This window comes from Aulostomus chinensis, chromosome 5 (assembly GCF_037954235.1).
Source record: "Aulostomus chinensis isolate RoL2024-O1b breed Wild chromosome 5, RoL_Achi_v1.0, whole genome shotgun sequence".
Lineage (NCBI taxonomy): Eukaryota > Metazoa > Chordata > Actinopteri > Syngnathiformes > Aulostomidae > Aulostomus > Aulostomus chinensis.
Window position 1 is genome coordinate 19,049,589 of NC_141324.1, and position 21,058 is coordinate 19,070,646.

Consider the following 21,058-nt stretch of genomic DNA (forward strand, 5'->3'; position numbering starts at 1 on the left):
TTGCGATACAATAGCATCTCATTTAATATTGGAACAATGCAAAACTGGGTTAAAATAGGGCCCAGATTTAAAAATTCCAAAATGTTTCTTTGTGTAAATTGAAACTTAAAACCATTTTTCTCCAAGAGAATGTACACAACGTGTCACACATCATCGTTTCTACAATGGTAGACAACTGCAACCCTACTGACACTCACATTTGTGATTCACAGTCAGTTTGTTGTAATATCACATAAATACACACGCTTCACCATCCCAAAGTGGCGACCAGTTAATAATTGTAAAAAAAAAAGTTAAAAAAAAAATAAAGTAAAAAATTGAACTCATTAGTATTTGTGATCTGAGATACATCAGTGTCTGCACTGGCTGGAATCTAAAAATCATGGTAAATGTTTATTAGAAGTACTTCACATACATCCTTCAGTCCAAAATGTTATGAAAGCGTGTTGATTCCTGCTGTTAGTTTGCACAGATGCGGGGCTGGCGTTTGGAAAGTCTCGACCAGCTGCAGGTTCCGTCTGTGTTGAACACAGCCAGTAACACAGTGGTAGCAGACATCCAGGAGCTCCCTCCTAGAGTTCAGGACCTGTACTGGGTGGCACCAGCATCCTACCTGGGAGACAGGGTGAGTCAATGTGGGACAAAACACAATGTGCCAATAAATTGTGATGATACTGAAATGTGGGTGCAGATTTATTACTTGTTTGTCTTCCTATGAATACGTAAAGTACTTAATTGTAAGTGGAATCTGTCATACCTTTTACTTGAATGAACTTGCGTTGTTCGAATCTACAAGAAAAGAGTACTGAATATATGAAGATCATCCCTGAAGAATGTTTCTGTCACCAGGTTTCATCCTACGGGGGTTTCCTCACCTACCAGTCCAAATCCTTTGGCATTCCCAGTGAGGGGATGACTCTGCTGGACAGGAGACCTGATGTTCTGCTTACAGTATGTAGAATGTTAGCAATGGCTTGAGACTTCTGTTTCTCTTTATCTCATATGAAGTACCCCCACCCCCCACTCCACTAGGGCCGGGGGATGACTCTGATCCACATCGCTCCACAAGTCCAATTTCCGGACAGGCTGTACCAGGGCCGAGTGCAGCTGCTGGAGGTAAAGAACACAGCTCCTCTTTTTGTCTGAAGGTCCAAAACTGTAACATTAATAACCATAAATCTGAAATGTTGAATGGGACAAAAAAACAACAAAAAGACCTCTGTGTGATTGTTGATTATTATTGAAATGTGAATGTGAACGAGGTTGCATCTTGTGTAATTTACTTGAAAGCATTTTGGTGTTGAATATTTTATTAAATGAGTTAAAGATGATCCAAATTGCGTTGCTGAAGGAAATGTCATTGGAGGCAGAGAGAGGTCAAGAAACAACTAAAAACATTAGGGGTCAACTTCAATAAATATTCCTCTTTAAATACTATCTGTCCTTTAGTTATTGAGACATCTCCCCCTGGATTAGTGTACTATAACAAACACATATTCTGTATAACTTGATTTAACCAAACTCATTCCCTAAATAACTTATCTGTTGCCTACAGGGAAACTGGCGTCACACTGGTACCAGCAGGCCCGTGTCCAGAGAGGACCTGATGATGGTCCTGGCGGGCCTGGAGGGCCTGAGGATCCGAGCCCTGTACTTCACCCAGAGTCAGCGGCTGAGTCTGGGACAGGTGGGCTTGGAGGAGGTCTCTACCTCGGGGACTGGAAGCCCTGGAAACAATGTGGAGAATTGCTCGTGTCCCCCTGAGTACACTGGAGACTCCTGTGAGGTAAGGAAGTAAAAGTTTCTTAGTAGACAGTAGACTTGTCTCTTTTTAATAAAAATAAATTAAAGACACAGAGATATGCCTCTTTAATCTTTGCTGGAATTAATACAGATCCTTAGGAACCTGGTTTCTTTAATGCTCCTACTTACACGTCCACACGGTCCAAACCTCCACCAGAATCTAAGTAGTGTCTCCATGAAAGAAGGAGGTGGGGAGATGGTTGTCAAGTGAGGATTGAAATGCCCCCTGCCATCCCTCAGGAGTGAGACCTCCTCATAATTTTTAGGTTTGTCCCAACACGCCTGAACTGCCAACCACACCCTTTTTCTAGAGGAAAAATTCATCAGCTGAGGAGACTTGAGAGGAATGTACTGGAAAATACCAGCCGGGGATCTGTGCAGCCGAATTGCGTAGCCCCAGGCTGGAATATGATGCACAATCACGCAGACATAATATTAGTGATTATACAGCTATCATCACTGGCATAGCTACAGCTTTCACACACATGTGGTTGCTAGGGAGATTTTTGACTCTGAGAAGGATTTGGCTGACTGGGTTTGTGCCTCAGATCTTTGAATGAAACGTTTGTTTATGGGCAGAAATGCTGTGTTTAGACATCTCTCTTGTTTGGGGGGGGGGGGGGGGGCTGTTGCCTGGATGTGGTTGTCCTACTTGTGTGTTTGTGTGCCATGACTTGAGTGGGAGTGTTGAGAGGAAGTTGGGTTATAGGCACCCTCGGGTGCTATGACAAGCCACCACACCTCGGGTGTGGCAGTTGGCAACAGAGTGTTACTCATAAACCTGAGTGCATTCACCTGAATGAACTTCCAAGTTCTGTTTGAGTTGTGTGATTCACTTGTGACTTTGTTGTCTGTGTTGTCTGACTTTCTGCCCAGTCATAACTTATCACACACACACACACACACACACACACACACACACACACACACACACACACACACACACTCCTACGGTTCATAGATAGTTACTAGACACACCTTGCCAACCTACAGTTAGACTTACAGTGGGTACAAGTGCACAAGAGTCAGCAAGTGTGTGTGTGTGTGTGTGTGTGTGTGACACCTACATTTCATCATTAGAGTGTGTACTCATGTGTACCTCACACAACAACACCAACTGCAAAAACATTGGATAACAAATCATTCGTGAGTGAGTCCATACATTCTATGGTGAACCGATTGATGTGGGTCTGTGTGATAAAACCGATTTTCTATACTGATAAATCCTGCTAGATATGTCATGGCAACTACATTTCAGCAATAGTGTGCAATTGTGCAACTTTTTCAAATCACATTCTCACAAATTATAGTGGAAGTTTAAATGAAATAGTTAGTACTTAATTTGTCCAATGAGATATCAATATAATGTTCGGTATATATTATTAAACTAGCCAGATACACAGCCGAGCTGAATTTTCATCTCCATTTTGAAATGAGTATCGCATTATTTATTTTATCATATTACGTACGTATGTATGTTTGAGAACCACGATTCACAATTCTGCTGTCTAATCAATGGGAAAAAACAAAGAGTGACTCGGAAGATGACCTGTGAAATGTTTAACAGCGGAAGTGAAATTTACGATCTCAATTTTACGCTTCTCATTACCACGCTGGACCAATTTGATGTATTTGTTAATGATGTTTATTTCCATTCCAAAGAAAATATCAGGAGAGATCAATTTTGAGAAAAAAGGGCATCATAATATTGAGATTTCTGTTAAAAAAATGTTCCGACATTATCAGATGCGATCAAGAGAGATCAAGTTTCACTTGAGTCTCTTCTGTTGTGGATGCAGGAGAACGACCACGACGACACGAGCCTCCTTCCATTTCCCTTTCCCCAAATTTTAATTTATGTTTTCCTGAATGTGTCTGAAATGATTCTGTGTACTTAATTTAGGAACCGAATATGATTTTTTTTCTGTTTTTTTGCTGTGGTAACGGTCCGAATTAGGCAAGTAGTGGTCAGGGTAAGTTTCCAGGAAATGGATTTATGTCAATATAAATACCCCAAAGTGAGTGTGTGTGTGTGTGTGTGTGTGTGTGTGTTTGTGTGTGTGTGTGTGTGTGTGTGCAAGTGTGTGCGCATGTGTGTGTGTGCAGGAGAGTGACAGATTAATGGAATGAGTGAGCATGTAAACACCTGCATGTGTGTGCTTGTGCGCCTGCATACACTCCTGCTGATCTACACAACTGACTCAGTCGGAGATGGGGCGTGTCTTCTTTGTCGACGTGAGTGTGTGTGGAAGTGAGCGTGTGTTTAAGAGGCTGGAGCAGAGGAGAGTGAAGCGTTATTTCACACAGACTAGATGTTAGGAATGTCAGATACGTGTATGGATAGACATCGACACAGAGGGGTTCTGTTCCAGAGCCTGATATGGTGGACTTTGATGGGACTGTGCTGTGCCGGTCCCAGGCCCTTCCAGAGACCAGGACGGACCCGCTACACCAGGCATCATGACAGATGGACTCAGAGGATACAATTCCCTTTGCTTAATGATAAGGCAAACCAGCGAGTAGAATACCCATCGGTTAACGACCAAGGCAGCCAGAGAGTAGTCTTCCCCTCAGTAAATGACGACGGACAGACTGGTTGGTTTCCGTCTGTCAATGATAGCGGAGCCAGTTCTCAGATTCAGGTAAAAGCCTCTGACGGGAGGTCTTATTATACCTCGACTGGACGTTCCACCTCGAAACGTCTCAGATAGATGTGGATTCTTTTTTACTTTTGTCTCAAAAAGCAAAAGAGCTCTGGGGTGAAAGTTTCACGCCGTGGGAAGTTCATTGCCGCGTGCTCTCCGGGTACATGACACTCTTCATGACACCGAGCTGAGGAGCGTGAACAACCCCTGTTAAACTGCTGAGAGATATTTAGTTCATGTCTCTGCTAAGTTTTGATGTTTCGTGTTTATTCTGTTATTTCTGATCACATGTTCTATGGTAATATTTTGATATTGAATTTCCACCATTTTTTGCATCGAGTTAAGAAGACCTTTAAATGTTCCAGGTATCTAATTCAATGGAATAGACAACAGGTTCTCCAGTATGATATCATTCCATATATTTACACCTCACAATGGAATTCTTTTATCAAGGTTTCCATCTCTAGTATCAGATATACTTTATCTACTGAACTTGCTACTATTCTGACAGTTATCAGTCATTCTAATGAGGAAACATTATTCATTTGTCGCCACATTTGTCGTTTTCTTGCGCAGAAATGTGCTCCCGGCTACTACAGAGATGGCAGCAGGCCTTACCTGGGCCGCTGTGTGCCCTGTGACTGTAACGGCCTGGCAGACAAGTGTGACGACAGGACAGGGAGGTGCCTGGTAAGCGATTTGCTCACTCGTGAATGATAATGTGATTAATCCAGCTGATTCCAGTGTGAGCAACCACTTAGTCAGAGTCTAGACTGCTCAACTCACATTTTCGTCACACTTTTACTATCCAGCCCTGCCTCTTTTCTGTTTTATCACCACCATCAGAGGAATTAGCATTATCCAGATTTCCCTTTAGGGCCCCTCTCGTTCATCACTCTTCTTGTTGGGTAAACAAGCCTGTTTTAAAATCTCAGCCGACTCGATTGTGTTATTATGCAAGAAACTCAAGACCAGGCCTGTGTGTGCAATGCATGCATGGATCCCCACCCTAGCAGCCAAGAAAGGACACATGTGGGTGAACGTTTTCCCTCCTCTGTGTACATCAAACACATTCTTTATGATTGATTGGCAGGGCAACGTCTCTTGTCTTTGCCCTCCGGGTGCTTGCATTCCTGGCTTCAGTGAAATAAAATACTTGATGAGTGGCTGAGTTGGTGGAGCACGCATGTTAAAGTCTGGCTGCAGTGCACACAATTTGTTTCTTCACTTTACTCTGCAAATATTTGAATTAATGAATTTATTTTTCCTTTGCAGGATTGTCAGTATAACACAGCCGGGGACCGATGTGAACGCTGCAAAGAAGGCTTTTACGGTAACGCAGCTCTGAGGTCGTGCAGACCGTGCCCGTGCCCCCTCAGTTCACCCGCAAACAAGTGAGTGAAAAAATAGCACCAAATAGATTTATAATTAATATAAAAATGGATTTCAGGAATAAAATGATAATCGCTCTATCGTTCTACAGTTTTGCAGTAGGGTGTGGTGAAGTCTTCGGGGATGTTGAGTGCCTCTGTAAAGTGGGCTACACCGGAAAGAGATGTGAAAGGTGAGTGTCTTGAGGACTGGCTGAGATGAAACTTATTTTGTCACTTTGTCCCATCTAACTATCTGATCTCTGTCCTATAGCTGTGCCCCTGGTTTCTATGGTGACCCGCGAGCACCAGGTGGAAGATGCCAGCCCTGCAAATGTTCTGGCAACGACTGTGACTCCAGGACTGGATGTTAGATTCAAATCTAATATTCTATATTCTCTATTTCAAATATGTTCGAATCTAACATTTATTGTCTGTTTCAGCAGTTTGTAAGGACACACTGGAGCCAGGAGACACAAACACAGATGAGCAATGCCAAGGTGAATAAACAAATATAAAAGTATGGACTCTCTTACGTGCAGTTAATGATAGATGTCAGCTAAATCCTCCTTTGTTCCCCAGAGTGTGATAATTGTGCCCAGACATTATTAAACGATCTGGAGAAGCTGGATGATGAGATGAGGAGAATCCAAACTCGGCTGGACAACGCCTCGACCAGCACTTCCTCCCAGGACAGGATGAAGAAGCTGGAGAAGGCAATAGCGGACATGAAGGTAACATGGCAGACAAAAGAGAAACACTTGCAGACGTAAACAAGTTGCACACTCTTATACGATGTCAGGTAGAAAAGCCAAAATGAATTAGACGCATTCTGGTGCCAAGTTCATAGCCACAAGCAAAAAATCATCCATCACGTTACATTTCTCATGTCAATTTTAAACACACAGGGCACAGGAACGGACATGAATTCACACACGCACGCAGTCACTCACGCATGCACACACACACACACTCACACACACACACACACACACGAATAGCTTGGCAGAATGAGTGCGTTTATACAAACATTCTAGATCCCTGCTGATAAGTATCTCAGTGAGTTTAGTCCCTCAGCATGTGCACCAACACGCCTCCACCACAGGAAATCTTGATTGTATGTTCCAATTTTGTTATCTAAAAAAAGTGTAGTTACCACAACAGCTTTGATAATAGATTTTAAATGTGAATACATGGCAGCATGACGCAGTGTTACAGCTGTATGTATATAGTATGTGTATTCATATTGATTTTTATTGCTCGATCAACATTTACTGTTCTTTTGCAATAACTACACTTTTTAATTCTGTGTTAAAACTCAGTGCTACATATGTATATCTGTTTTAATATTTTATTTATGTATACTTTTCCCCTTAATGGTACTACTGTTCTCCAATGACCATAAAGGCTTTCTGTTTCTCTTCCGTCCATATAATTCTTTCCTTGTATTATCTGAAGTTGACATTATGTAGCTGTTTGTTTTTTTTTAATTTAATTTGATTTTTTATTTTTTCTCTGTCTCTCTTTTTTTTATACAGAATCTGGTGAACAAATTCAGCTCCTCCGTCAACAACCAAAAATCCAGAGTGAAGCAGCTGGAAGACGACATGTTCACACTCAGAGATGACATCAGCTCCCTTAAAGACAAGGTTGATTTCTAGGGACAATTTCTTGAATCAGTATATGATAGTGTTTGAATGTGTCTAAAATTTCTGTGGTTTGTGTGTTTGTTTTTTTCATCCAGACGGATAAGAGGGCCTCTGATGCTGACAAGGCAGTTTTAGATGTCGATAAAACCAACAAGAGAGCGAAAGATGTGAACACGGACATTGACAACATGCTCAAAAAAATCATAGGTAAAGGCAGTGTCTTTTTCTGTTTGTAGCTTTGAATCGGTTTGATTTATGGGCACAAACTTGAATGTGTGCGTGTGTGTTATCTGCAGCACTGATTGATCAGCAGGAGCAGGCAGGCACCAGCGGAGATAAACTGCCCACTGAAAACCTGGGTAAACTTCTGGAAGATGCCCAGCGCATGGTGAAGGAGATGGAGAAAAGGAACTTCACCCCCCAGAAGACTGCTGCCGAGAAAGAGAGAGACGAGGCCAAGAAACGTATGACTCACGGGCTCTATAAGCGCGAACCATGGTCCATTATCACTGTATGATGGATTGACCTCCTTTCATGTATTCTATTCTATCATCCAGTGCTTGACCATATTAAAGCTAACGTGACCAAGCAATGTGACCAGAACGAGGCTGCAGCGGGGAAGTTTCGGGGACTTTTGAAGGATTATGAGGCCAAGCTGAAGGATCTGGATGATGCTCTGAAGGAAGCTGTTAACTTGGTGAAAAAAGCAAATGCTCAGAACGGACTTAACGCTCAGGCTCTTGGAGATCTGCAGGTAAAAGCAGTTGGCATGGAAACAGATATTACGTGGCCGTATTAATGTCTTACAGGTGAGTACCCGAGCTTCTTAATAAAACTGTTGTGCGTTTGACAGAAACGTATCAACGACCTAAAGAAAGAACGGAAGATTGTCGAGGACCAAATGGCAGTGGCAGAGGATGAACTGCAGAAAACAGAAGATTTGGTGAAAACCCTCTCCGACAGTAAAAAGGTACACTTGACAAATAGTCTCTTCAATTAGCTAAAACATTTGGATACACTGCAGCTATCACACGATAACAACCACGCACCAGCTAGCAGTCAGGTCCTAGCATGCAGCCGACTCAGATAATCATCAGGACTTTTGCTTGTTGTGCTCTCAGCAGAAGTAAACAACATTCGCTGGTGTTATGAGTAACTCGCAACCATTCACCTGCTTTCCCTCTCTTCTCCTCTGCAGGAGTATGAACAGCTGGCTGCACAGCTGGATGGTGCCAAAACAGACTTGGGCAAGAAGCTAAATGAGATTACTAAGGCAGCAGCCAATGACGACATTGTAGAGGCAGCAGAGGACCACGCTAGAAACCTCGACAAGCTGGCCAGGGAGCTGGAGGAGTAAGTCTACTTTTATCCACTGGTAATGTCTTGAAACAATGAAACAATTTCAAACTACAAGACATTTCTAAATTTCCACCCTTGTGCGGTGTGGCAGGGCTGTGAAGAACGCAAGTGGGCGTCCTGAAGTGCGTAACGCCAAGGATGCCATTGATGCCTACAAGAACATCACGGACGCCATCAAAGATGCTGAGTTAGCAGCTAACGAGGCTAAAGATGCAGCAGACAAGGCCTTGAATGTACGCATCGGATGGGAAACATTGAACACGTGCATTTCTCTGGACTAGTGGATATTTATGTTATACTTTTATTCTTCTGTATCTTCTAGAATGTTAAGAAAGAGAAACTCCCACAAAAAGCAAAAACTTTAAAAGAGACGGGTGATGACCTGCTGCAGGACGCTAAATTTGCAGAGAAAAACCTCCAGGGTAACTTCTTCTCCTGTCAGATTGTTTGTTTTTAGAAAAACGCGGAATTTTCGTGTCTGATTTTCACTTTTACTTTTCTTTACAGATACTGACGACGACATCAATGATGTGAAGAATCGTTTGAAAAACGCTGACCAGAAGAAGAAAGCTCTTGAGAACCAACTTCTCAGTACACAAAACGAACTGAACAACATCAGAAGAGGTATGACATCATGACTGGACGAGACACTTGGGTTTATTTGAACACATTTTTTCTTCATTGCGCCTTATTATCTGTGTCTTGCCGTCAGATGATATCGCTAATATGATCGACGAGGCCAAGAGGAAGGCGGCTGCGGCTAACGACACAGCCAGCGACACAATGGACAAACTGAACGCCATCAGGAAGGAAATGGACAAGATCAGTGTCAGTCCCGTAGATTCTAATCTGGGCGGTGTGTTGGACAATGTTGATAAGTCAGGTGAGATTTTAAAGCTAGTTTATGATCATTTTTTTACATCATGAATGCGAGAGATCCAATGTTAAAATACTGCATTTCTACTTTTAGTGAAGGACTTGTTGAAGAAAATCCCATCTTTGAATGACAAGATCTCTGAGGTCGAGAACCTGACATCACAGTTCTCACCCTTGAGCACGATAACCGAGAACATCAAGAAGATCAAGGAGCTTATTGAACAAGCTCGCGACGCAGCCAACAGGGTGAGGCTCTTTAAATTTACTATATTCAGTATTTTTGTGTCATGCCCGTCTAATTTTCCTAATCTTCTCTCCAGATTGTGATCCCAATGAAGTTCTCAGGCGACGGATATGTGGAGCTGCGTGCACCAAAGAACCTGGAGGATCTGAAGGCCTACACGGCCCTGTCGCTGTCCCTGCAGAGGCCTGAGGGCAGAGGAGATGGACGCCGACGCAGACAAATCCCAGAAAAATCAGACATGTTTGTGTTGTACCTCGGCAATAAAGATGTAAGTGGCTTTCTTTGGAATGATTTCGATTTACTTTCATTGCCACGAAAAAAGCTTAAACAATCTGTCTCTTTAGTCTTCAAAGAACTACATCGGTATGGTTCTGAGGGATAGCGTGCTGTACGGCGTGTACAAGCTCAACGGAGTGGAATACGAGATGAAAACAGGCCTCATCACCACGTCGATATCTGAGCCAGCCAAGTTTGATAGAGTGGAGCTCCACAGGTAAACAAACATCATTTTGTTGGAAGTCTCTTAAACATTTCAGGCCGTGTGTAACAAAGCCCCCGTCATGTCTCTGCATCTTTAAGTAAGAAAGATTGTTTGTTTGGCTTCTCGCAATTTAGAATCTATCAAGATGCCGAGATGATCCTCACCAAAGACATCACATCTACTACACCCGGTCAAACCATCAAGAGCACGAAGCAGGGAGAAGAGAGCAAGAACCTCCTGGACCTGAGCCCTGAGGATATTGTCTTCTACGTTGGAGGATACCCCGACAACTTCACTGTGAGCTCCCCGACCCAAACCCACTCAACAACATCACAATCACTGGAAACTAAACTCTCAAAACTAACTTTCTTTGTTCTGATTCTCCTCAGCCACCTTCATCCCTCAATTTCCCCAACTACAAGGGCTGCATCGAGTTCTCCTCCGTCAATGACAAAGTTGTCAGCCTCTATAACTTCAAACAGGCCACCAGCATCAATCTGGAGACGCCCTGCAAGAGGTTGGTTACAGTTGGGACTAAGTCACCTCTGCACCCTGCTCTTTCATGCACACAATAGGTGTTGGAACCTTGACCACAAGAACTGAAATGTTACTGAAATAGTAAATAGCAGTACTTCCTGCAGTACCATTATACTGCACGTGAAGCATCGTAGTTCTTTCAAATCAAACTCTCCACACATAAGGGAACATGCACGTTTGGTTCAAATCATTTGTTTTAAGGGAAATTAAATTCTTTAAAAACATACATTTCTAAATCTCAAATCGGATTTTTATTTATTTATTTGCCTGGATTTTACAGTTGCGATGCGTTCTTTCACCAGGACTTGTGTCGACAAGACACACAAGGAAAGACAACCTGAAACGTATTTTATTCAACAGTTCAACATAAGAATATACAGCGAATATGTGATTTGATGTTTTCTGTCCAGGTACGTTCCTCCGATGGACTCTGACTACTACGAAGGAACGGGATTTGGCAGAGTATTTATCGATAAAAAAGCAGCTGTCATCCTCATCAGCATGTCCGTCTATACCCGCTCAGAAAACGGTCTGCTCCTATACATAGGAAATGATGTGAGTTGTTGTTACTTCATGGATTGTATTTGATGCTTTTTAATCGGCTTCAATGTGCAGAAACTAACTTCTTTCATTGCAGAACGCATACTTCGCTGTGACCGTTGAGCAGGGTGTTGTATTCCTGCACAGCAACTTGCTTGAAAAGCCTGCGACAAATAATGAGAAGATATTCCCGGTAAGATGTGTGTGTGTGTGTGTGTGTGTGCGCGCACAATTACGTCAGCAAATACAGGATTGTATGCTCATGGTTTTGTTTTTGGTTTCTTTATTTGCACAGACAAGCGACTGGACAGAAATCCTCATCATTATTACAAACAGAGGAAAGTTCACAGTCCGTACCAAAAAAGAGGTGGCCTCAGCCCAAGCTACGTTCAGCAATGACTTTACAGAATATTATATTGGAGGTGCACCACTAGAGCTGAGGGAAAAGTAAGTTTTCCAGTTTTCCTCTGATTCCTCCCAATAGCAGCCGTTCAAACCGATACTAACCGATTTTGTTGCCCGTCTGCAGGAATAACATCAGCATTCAACCATTCAAAGGTTGCATGAAGAACCTGAAGCTGAACAAAGACTTTAAACCTGTTGATGAGGCGGTGGGCATCAGTAAAGGCTGCCCCAAGGACTCCCTGGTATGATCTCACATTGTCTTTTATATTCAGGTTCACGCCGTCAACAGATAAACTGATGAATGACTCTCTCTCTCTCTCTCTCTCTCTCTCTCTCTCTCTCTCTCCCCGGTGTAGATTTCTCGTAAAGCAGAATTCAGCACAGGGAGTTCCCTGTCAGACGACCTCACAGGTTTCAGTCTGGCCAATGATGTCACCGTCTCCCTGGGATTCAAGAGCAGTGAGAATCAGGGTCTCATTCTGCAGAACAAGCAGCTGGTCAGTCTTGAATTACTTCTAATCAAATGTATTTATCATTGAGATTTTTGGAATCTGAATTTAATTATTATTTTTTTTATCTTTTCCAGGCTAACGGCATTAATATCGGTATAGAAAACGGCCACGTGGTTCTCGCTTTCAACAACAAGATGTGGAAATCCAACAAGCAATACAATGATGGCCAGTGGCATTACTTGACTGTGACCAATCGAGGCGGCAGGTACAAAACTTAATTCATTCGTGTGTAATTAGGATAGAAATTAGAGCTGGGACGATGCACCTATCTGCTGATTTGATACTGTTGCAGATTAAATTTAATTTACACTTAAATGTTAAAATTGTTTGGCCGTTTTGTCTGCATGCATTTGACACCAGACAGTGGAAGTCCACGTTTCTGGAGATATGCTTACACATTCTAGGTTCTTGATAAATAAACTTGAGTTTGTTTCTTCAAAACCTGCGAGTGACTGCAGATTCATGAGGTGAATATAAATGAAAATATAAATCAATACAAGAATGATATAATTTCTGAATGAATGAAACTGTTTCCTTTGTTTATGGTCCAGCAAGATTTTGATATGCTTGCACAAAAACAACACAACACAACACGTAGCTTCATTCTGATATATTGGTTCGAGAATAAAAACATCCATTTGCGGTATTTAAGAAGAATCAAGTTATAGAAGTGCTTCAATTTTTGTTTTCTCTAGTGGTTTTGACCTCTTTGGTAGATGTATGACGTGGGAAGTCGTACTACTACTACTACTACTACTACTACTTGATGGTAAATCCGATTGTTTTTCCGGGCAGGATCGAGTTAATGATCGATGATGAAGACAAGGGTCAGGCTCTGAGCAGCAGCATGGACATACCCAGCACAGGCAACAACGTCTACTTGGGAAGAAACAAGTTCAAAGGCTGCGTCTCCAACCTCTACACTAGACGGTAACCCACCGTTCTCAATCTGGATTATTTGTAGTCATGTGTTTATATTTCCCATCTGAACGTTCATTCTCTTTGCAGGCCAAGTAATCTGTACAAAGCTGAAGACTTAAGCCACTTCACGACGAGCGGAGACGTCCTGCTGGATGTGTGTACAGCCAACAGTCCTGTCCAGCAGATGCTCGATCGCATCTCTAATAAGGTGAGACTGTCGTCAACAGCCGTTACAGTCACTGTAGCCTGTTGAGCATTCGTAAACAACCTGCCGATGGGATGAAACAATTCACGTTTTATTACAAAGCAAAGTATTTGCCTTTTCTTCCATCGTTGTAGCGATTAATTCAAGGTCTCCAGTAAGTAAGAATGCAATTAATGAATATGGCGAATCTTAAGTGAATCAAAAGAGTGTTGTTGTTGTTGTTGTTGTTGTTGTTGTTGATGTTTTATTTTGCTGCCTTATTTCCAGAGATGAAGAAGAGGGAGCCTGCTGCCAAGAATCTAAATCCGGCAGCTCGATGCTCTGCTGCTTTTATCCCAGTTTTTTTTTTTTCCTCAATAAAGAGTTGCATGACCCTATCAACCATCATGAGAGCGACTAAATGTGTTGTATCATCTCATCAGATCTGTTTATTCTATTTAAAACTTGAAACAAATACAAGTGTGTGAAGCCTCTCTTCTCGTTCTTCCACGTAACGCAGTCATAAGCCACTTCTCTAACAGTCGTTCACAAGCACCTCCCCGCTAACACCTCATGATTGTATACACACACACGCCCACACACAAACACACACACACACACACACACACACAACCTGGTCCATCACTTTCACACTAATGTTCATGAGCACAGTAACTTTCAGTATTTATATAGTAAATTAAAATATTAGATATCAAAAATCTGCATTTTTTTTCAACATTTTCTGTTCTTCACTCTCATGAAATTGTGATCTCTTGTATTATATATAATATAATATCAAATAATTTGTAAATAAAAAGACTGCTACTGATTATTTTCATGATTGATTGCTCTGCTGATTATTTTCACAATGCATCTTCAGTAAGATGTCAAAAAAAATATGGAAAATGCTCCTTTGCCCACAGCCCAACTCAGAAATCTATTGCCTAAAACCTCATTTTCTGTCATAATCACAAAAAAAATGCAAATGCTGTTTTTTTGACATTTGCCTTTTAAAAAAAAAAGGTTTTCTCTTTAAATTGATCAAATTTTACAACTCCACATGTAATCAACACAAATGAGTGATGTGGCTACAAAATGTTAACTTACGATGTCCTAGAAAGAGAAAAGGTTGGATAATTATTGTTGCACTTTGATACATTATGACCCCAAAAAGTTGGGAAGCTCTTCCTTTGTAAAATACTACCATATCACACGGTCTTCTTCTTCACTCACATACCCCCCCCCCTCCTAAAGACAACTCGCCACAGCTGATCATCACATTTCTCTTCTGATCCCCCCCCACCCCACCCCACCACCACCATCCCACCCACCCTAATTATTTCTTGTTGCACAAAGGTGCACAGATCAGTATCACAAGGGAATTCTGCTGCTGTGAAAAATACACCAAAAGGAACCTGCAAATGTACTTGACTTTATGATTCATGTGTAATATCACGATTCAACAGGAACCATATGTACATATACATATGTGTGTGTGTGTGTATTATATTAATTGAGTTTAACTAAATTCTTTTCACACAACTGAAGCAAAAACCCTCTGTAGTTCCACTGTGTATATAGTGAGTATATGGTGAAATCTGAAAAATCATGCTATCAGCTACAGATATCAGTCTTAATGTAACAACCCTTTGCTTCAATTTAATTTACTCTGCAGGTTTCTGACATCCGTTAAGTTTGCAGTAATTAAGCAGCTGATAAAATCAATCCAATCCTTCTGACTGTTGTCCAAATCAGAAACAACATCAGTGCAACCAAAGTAGAGAATCGAACATGTTGATATTTACACACACACACATACACACACACACGCACACACACACACACACACACAAGCACCAGCCACTAACTACATGTAAGCTTTATTGACAGCGTGCAGAGCGACGACGTCATGTCCATCTCCATGTATGCTCGTGCTGAGCGTTTGTGTTTGTGCTGTTGCAGGAGGTCATGATGGCAGTGATGAATGAGAGCTCATCACCGTGTCCACAAGCTGTCCAGGTTAAACACGCGTATCACATGGGGGGTCCTGTCAGCCGCCTGAGCTACAGCCTTCCACTGCAGGTGCTGCAGCCCAGGTGAGACATCTGTCCCACCCTGCTGCATAGTCACACATGCAAATACACAGTCGTCGTATTCCTGTTCTCCTTCAAAACGTCCTGCAAACACACCGATTTTGACCTTAATTTACACGATTGATTTACATGATGATTGATCACGTGATGCTTTACATGGTGCTTTGTTGTTGTCTCTTGTTCCTTTTGTTTTGTTGTTTGCAAAAAAAAAAGAAGCCATTTGTAGGGTCAAAAATAATTGTTAATTTTTTTTGTTAAAGCCCCTCACCTTTTAAAAACTGCTTGCATCCCATGACATGTTTTTTTTTTATTTTGTTTTCTTCTTCCTGATAAACAATACTGGTGTACTACTTTAAGTGCTATAGATGTCTCAAGAATTATTTTTGTCATTTATTTATTTATCTAAATTATGATCCTCCAGGCCCCACTTCTCTCTGGATGTCAGGACTCGGTCTGTGGAAGGCCTGCTGTTCTTCGCCGCTACCAGAGGGGGGCACTCTCACCTCGCCTTGTACATGTCTAAAGGCAGGATCAGACTGTCTGTAGGCAAACAGAGTGAAATCTTCAACAGGGAGAAATACAATGATGGAAAGTGGCACTCGGTCAGTAGACTTGCGCATCACACGCGTCGGGTGTAGTTTGACACCATTAATCTCCATTCATTCTTGGTGTCTGTGTGTGTGTGTGTGTGTGTGTGTGTGTGTGTGTGTGTGTCTAAAAGGTCATGTTCAGTTTAGAGAAAAAGAAGTTCCGGCTGGTTGTAGATGGCATCAGAGCTCAGGATGGTCAGCTGACAGCTGCTGAGTTGGCATCTATGAAGAACTTCATATCACCTGTGTATGTAGGCAGTGCTCCAGAGTCACTCCACAAAGAGTTAAAGGTGAAGAGAACTACACACACACACACACACACACACACACACACACACACACACACACACACACACACACACACACACACACACAGAGTTATATTTACATGATCATGATATGTATTCATTCTTTTCTTCCAGTCAAAGTTTCTTCCAAAGCAGAGCATTTCCGGCTGTATCCGGAATTTTAAAATGAATGGAGCACCGATGTCGAATCCAGCCACCAATCACGGGGCCGGCCCCTGCTTTGAGGGTCCCACACAAAGAGGGGCTTATTTCTCAGGGGATGGAGCCCACGCTATCATCAGTGAGTTATTACTCTCGCAAATTTCAACCTTATTTCATATATTTTAGAAGCTTTATCGATTTATTTTTAAAAATGTTATACATTTGTGTGCATGTAAAAAAAAACATTTGTTTTGGGATTTTTTAAATAGAAAAAAGAAAAAAGAATGTTTAAACAGACAATGTGAATATACATTCTAGACGGATCCTGAGGAAAAAAATTAAACCTGACAAAAGCTCCAAAATAAATCAAATGAATATGAAAACACGACAAATTTCAATCACATTTGTCAGATAAAATGTAATATTTCAAGTACAGCAACTGCAAAAGAAGACATATTTGAGTGTTGCTTGTTCTGCTGACCCACTGTGCTGCAGTTAAATACTCTCCAGGTTAAATTAAGTGGAACTAATTAATTAAAGAGTACTGTCTCCATTCGCTCTATAATTAGCATCAAATTAAATTGCCCTTCCAATTAAAACTACCCGCAAATTAGTTACATGTCAGGTTTTTCCGGGAAAAGACGTGTTGATAAATGATGATGATGATGAGGAAGATGATGATGATGATGAGGAAGATGATGATGATGATGAGGAAGATGATGATGATGATGCTTGTTCACATTTCAGATGACTCCTTCGTTGTGGGATCCAGTTTTGAGCTGCTGTTTAATATTCGTCCCAGAACGTTAACTGGACTACTGCTTCATGTGGGCGATTCGAGCCGGACTCAGTACGGACCTGCCACGGGCCACTACCTGAGTATTTACCTGCTCAGAGGAGAGGTTAGACCTGACTTTAGTCACCCCCCCCCCCCCACACACACACACACACATACTCTTACTTACCCTGCCTGCCTAAACAAGGTCTCAGGTCTCAGGAATGTGTGGGCATGTGCACACTTGTACCTGCACGTCAATGTTGTCCTTTCTTTTTCCCTGGAAGACGGGAAAAGGTGTGAAAAAGGAACCTGAGAGCTCCGCCCAGTCTGATTAGCTCCTATGACCTCTGTTACCAGAAATGATTATCAAGGAAAGATGACGTGTTGTAAGCTGCAATAGTGATAGGAAAGGGTAGACGAAGAGTTTCCTAACGTGGGGCCCAGGGGCCACTTGTAAGACATATGTCATAAAATATTTCATAATCCATCCATCTTCGTCCTCCGCTTATTCCTTACTAGTAAGGGTCACGGGGGGGCTGGAGCCTATCCCAGCATCTACGGGAGAGAGGCGGGGTTCACCCTGGACAGGTCGCCAGTCCATCGCAGGGCCAACATAGAGAGACAAACAACCATTCACACTCACAGTCACACCTACAGTCAATTTAGAGTATCAATCAGCCTCGTCCTCTCTTGATGTCTTTGGACTGTGGGAGGAAGCTGGAGTACCAGAGAGAACCCACACAGGAACAGGGAGAACATGGAGACTCCACACAGAAAGATCCTGTGCTGGAGCCGGGACTTGAACCTGGAACCTCTTGCTGTGCCACAGTACTAACCACTGCACCACCGTGCAGCCCATATATAATAATATGAATTAATATTTGTATAATTATGTAAATCTCTATTTATCCTGCTCTTCAAATATATTGAATCCCTATATCTTTAATGATTAAACCAGGTGGCGGAGTGACACAGGGTAACATGTGAGTGAAGTACTTTTAGTAACCGGACCACAAATTAGTATGGCCCTGGGTTACCCCAGGCAAACACTTCCTGTCTCTGGAGTGGGCATGGTCCCCCCCCCACCACCACCACCACCACCATTCCTTACACCACTTTTGAGCCTGCTGTTAAACTTGTCATCTAGTTGGTAAGTGATATCAACACCAACGGAGATGTGTCACCAAATCTGTTCCAGAGGCAGCAACCAGAACATTTTGAAAATATGCAGCATGAAAAAAATTGGTCCAAATTACCTCTGGGGAGTTCACTGTTCTCTCCCACCTGAGGGAACAGACTCAGGATCTGCCACTGGTCTTTTAAAGGGGCAGGGTTACAACAGACCCATGTGACACAGATACAGGAAATGGTTCCTGAAGCTTCTGTGAGGTGTGTTTTCTTGAAGTGAATTCCCTGAACTCCTCTTCACAGGTGGTAGCACAGGTGAACAACGGGAAAGGAGAATTCATGGTGTCAGTGCGGCCAAAAGCTTCGTTATGTGACGGAACATTTCACAAAGTTTCAGGTAAAACACACTGACAGAAAATTCTGTTAAAACTACAGCAGCTTAATCTAAGCAGTGATATAAACTCATTGTCCTCTTGTAGTAATCAAGAGGAAAAATGTTGTTCAACTGCACGTGGATACGATGGATAATTACAAAATTGGACCACCGGCATCCACCACTACTTTGACCAAAGACCCCCTGTATGTGGGTGGCATTCCTGGTGAGTGTTTGTTAACTTCTAATTACTGTTTTCACTGAATCAAATGTGAAAATACACTGAAAAGATATTTTTAAAAGACAACACATAAGCCTAAAGCATAAAAAAGGCATAATGCGCTAAAGGGCTCTGGAAGTAATGAATCAATGTGTTGTAACGTAACATCACAGTGATTACACTTTTTTCCTTGCAAGATTTCATACCAGATTAAATGAAATAAGATTAAAAGAAAAATATTATTGATTTACTGGAATATGTTTACCTCTCCCTCTACTGCAGCGACATCATTGCAGTCAGTGCTCCCGGTCACGACGTCATATGTGGGATGCATCCAGGATATGAAGATCAATGGCGAGACCGTCTCCTTCAACAGGTTGCCTGCAGTGTCTGGTCCAGTCAACCTGAAGGAGTGTCCAGGCTGAACACGCCGGACTCCCGTCATCATCATCATCATTATCATCATCGTCATCATCATCATCAAACCTTGGGACCACATCCACCTCCAATGTGCAATCTATTACCGAGACAAGAATGTGTCTGAGTGTAAGAATGTATAGATATCATGAGGGGTGTTTGTGTGTGTGTGTGTGTGTGTGTGTTTGTGTGTGTGTGTGTGTGTGTGTGTGTGTGTGTGTGTGTGTGTGTGTGTGTGTGTGTGTGTGTGTGTGTGTGTGTGTGTAAAAGGAGGTGCAGCTTACAGGTTCATGATAATTTGCTGCTCCGTTGAACATGTATTTATTTCATGGTAAGATCAACAAAGTTGTTTTCCAGTGGGATGAGTTGGATCCATTCATTCTTTGACAGTTAAACGCTACTGAATAAGCTTGTGATTTGACGGGGCTGCAGATACCCAGCACTTTAAGAAAAAAAATAAATCAATGCCTCTTGTGATGCCGCTTTAATAGAGATCAGCGTTATCATTAAATATCTTTATTTTTTGTTGGTTGGACTCAAAACGTGTGTAGAATTCTTTGCGGTTTACAGCAATGATGCTCGATTCATTAGCAGCATTTTCAGGGGTTTTATTGTTCACTTTCTATCATTTATAATTTAGTAAACTTCTTCAGTGAAATCAAACATTTTCACCCCCTCCAGATTGTTTTACTATTGTTTTGAATTCATTTTGCATTCCTTTTGCATGCATCAGGATGTTCTGTGGCTCATGATAGAGATGCTTTAATTAATGTGTCAGTCATGTTTGGGACCATTACCTTGCAAATTATAATATATATTTGTTGTGTTTAAATCCCTCTGACAGTGTTTAATACCCACGTATTACATTAGTGCAAAAAGGCAATTGAGAAAATATGCATGAAAACTGGACATTGGCTTTTTTTTTTAAACATGCATTCCCTTCTTGTGACCACTGACTTGTAAAGCATTTTGTGATATCTACAATATTAATCTTCTTTATAAATGTTTGACAGTGCCATAAACAGTGTAAAAATAAGTGATTTTGTATGCATTTTTGAGACCATTCAGGTTTTATTGTTGAATTATTCTCCACAATGTGTATTTTTTTTTTTGATTGTAAGATTAGATAAAAATGATTTATAAGGGTTTTTCAAATAGGTTTAATATTTAATTTTGGTTGTGGGAAGTCTGTTTAAATGTGCCAATATTGTAAATTTATCTCCAAACACCTACATTTTGGGAGTAGTGTTATTCATGGAAAACTTGAATAAATTTAGATAAAGTGGTGCTCTCTTATCGCGCGTCCGAGGTGTTTTCTTCACGGTCCGGAGGGAAGAGCGGCTAGACAGCAAAGACATGTCAAAGTCTCACGTTTGGACGGCAGCCGTGGATGCTGATTGGCTGGCTGGACGTCAACAACACTGCCACGCCCCCTCTGATGCTGCCTTCACTGTCATCGTGCAACAGGCGAGATTCACCAGTTG

The 21,058-nt window shown here is 41.8% G+C and overlaps 1 protein-coding gene across 4 annotated transcripts in view; it reads left to right on the forward strand.

Moving 5' to 3' along the window:
* Window positions 1-20,820, forward strand: part of LOC147261611 (laminin subunit alpha-3-like) — a 55,559-nt gene extending 34,739 nt beyond the window's left edge. For 2 of the 4 annotated variants that reach the window (XM_086203715.1, XM_086203717.1), the window contains 41 exons: window positions 464-625; window positions 850-951; window positions 1,033-1,116; window positions 1,556-1,786; window positions 5,025-5,138; window positions 5,724-5,842; window positions 5,932-6,012; window positions 6,093-6,187; window positions 6,262-6,318; window positions 6,401-6,552; window positions 7,357-7,467; window positions 7,563-7,674; window positions 7,764-7,931; window positions 8,025-8,221; window positions 8,321-8,437; window positions 8,666-8,820; window positions 8,918-9,059; window positions 9,149-9,248; window positions 9,334-9,450; window positions 9,539-9,709; window positions 9,797-9,948; window positions 10,023-10,214; window positions 10,291-10,439; window positions 10,562-10,724; window positions 10,817-10,944; window positions 11,375-11,519; window positions 11,602-11,697; window positions 11,800-11,951; window positions 12,034-12,151; window positions 12,266-12,406; window positions 12,496-12,626; window positions 13,217-13,351; window positions 13,430-13,550; window positions 15,489-15,622; window positions 16,041-16,221; window positions 16,341-16,499; window positions 16,632-16,797; window positions 17,406-17,560; window positions 18,868-18,961; window positions 19,044-19,163; window positions 19,440-20,820. In XM_086203715.1, coding sequence (XP_086059841.1) covers window positions 464-625; window positions 850-951; window positions 1,033-1,116; window positions 1,556-1,786; window positions 5,025-5,138; window positions 5,724-5,842; window positions 5,932-6,012; window positions 6,093-6,187; window positions 6,262-6,318; window positions 6,401-6,552; window positions 7,357-7,467; window positions 7,563-7,674; window positions 7,764-7,931; window positions 8,025-8,221; window positions 8,321-8,437; window positions 8,666-8,820; window positions 8,918-9,059; window positions 9,149-9,248; window positions 9,334-9,450; window positions 9,539-9,709; window positions 9,797-9,948; window positions 10,023-10,214; window positions 10,291-10,439; window positions 10,562-10,724; window positions 10,817-10,944; window positions 11,375-11,519; window positions 11,602-11,697; window positions 11,800-11,951; window positions 12,034-12,151; window positions 12,266-12,406; window positions 12,496-12,626; window positions 13,217-13,351; window positions 13,430-13,550; window positions 15,489-15,622; window positions 16,041-16,221; window positions 16,341-16,499; window positions 16,632-16,797; window positions 17,406-17,560; window positions 18,868-18,961; window positions 19,044-19,163; window positions 19,440-19,582 — 5,562 coding nt within the window. In that variant the 3' untranslated portion in view covers window positions 19,583-20,820. Of the gene's footprint in view, window positions 1-463; window positions 626-849; window positions 952-1,032; window positions 1,117-1,555; window positions 1,787-5,024; window positions 5,139-5,723; window positions 5,843-5,931; window positions 6,013-6,092; window positions 6,188-6,261; window positions 6,319-6,400; window positions 6,553-7,356; window positions 7,468-7,562; window positions 7,675-7,763; window positions 7,932-8,024; window positions 8,222-8,320; window positions 8,438-8,665; window positions 8,821-8,917; window positions 9,060-9,148; window positions 9,249-9,333; window positions 9,451-9,538; window positions 9,710-9,796; window positions 9,949-10,022; window positions 10,215-10,290; window positions 10,440-10,561; window positions 10,725-10,816; window positions 10,945-11,374; window positions 11,520-11,601; window positions 11,698-11,799; window positions 11,952-12,033; window positions 12,152-12,265; window positions 12,407-12,495; window positions 12,627-13,216; window positions 13,352-13,429; window positions 13,551-13,814; window positions 13,935-15,488; window positions 15,623-16,040; window positions 16,222-16,340; window positions 16,500-16,631; window positions 16,798-17,405; window positions 17,561-18,867; window positions 18,962-19,043; window positions 19,164-19,439 lie in introns of those variants that run through there. The other 2 variants (XM_086203716.1, XM_086203718.1) reach the window with 2 other exon arrangements.
* The last annotated feature ends 238 nt before the right edge of the window (window positions 20,821-21,058 follow it).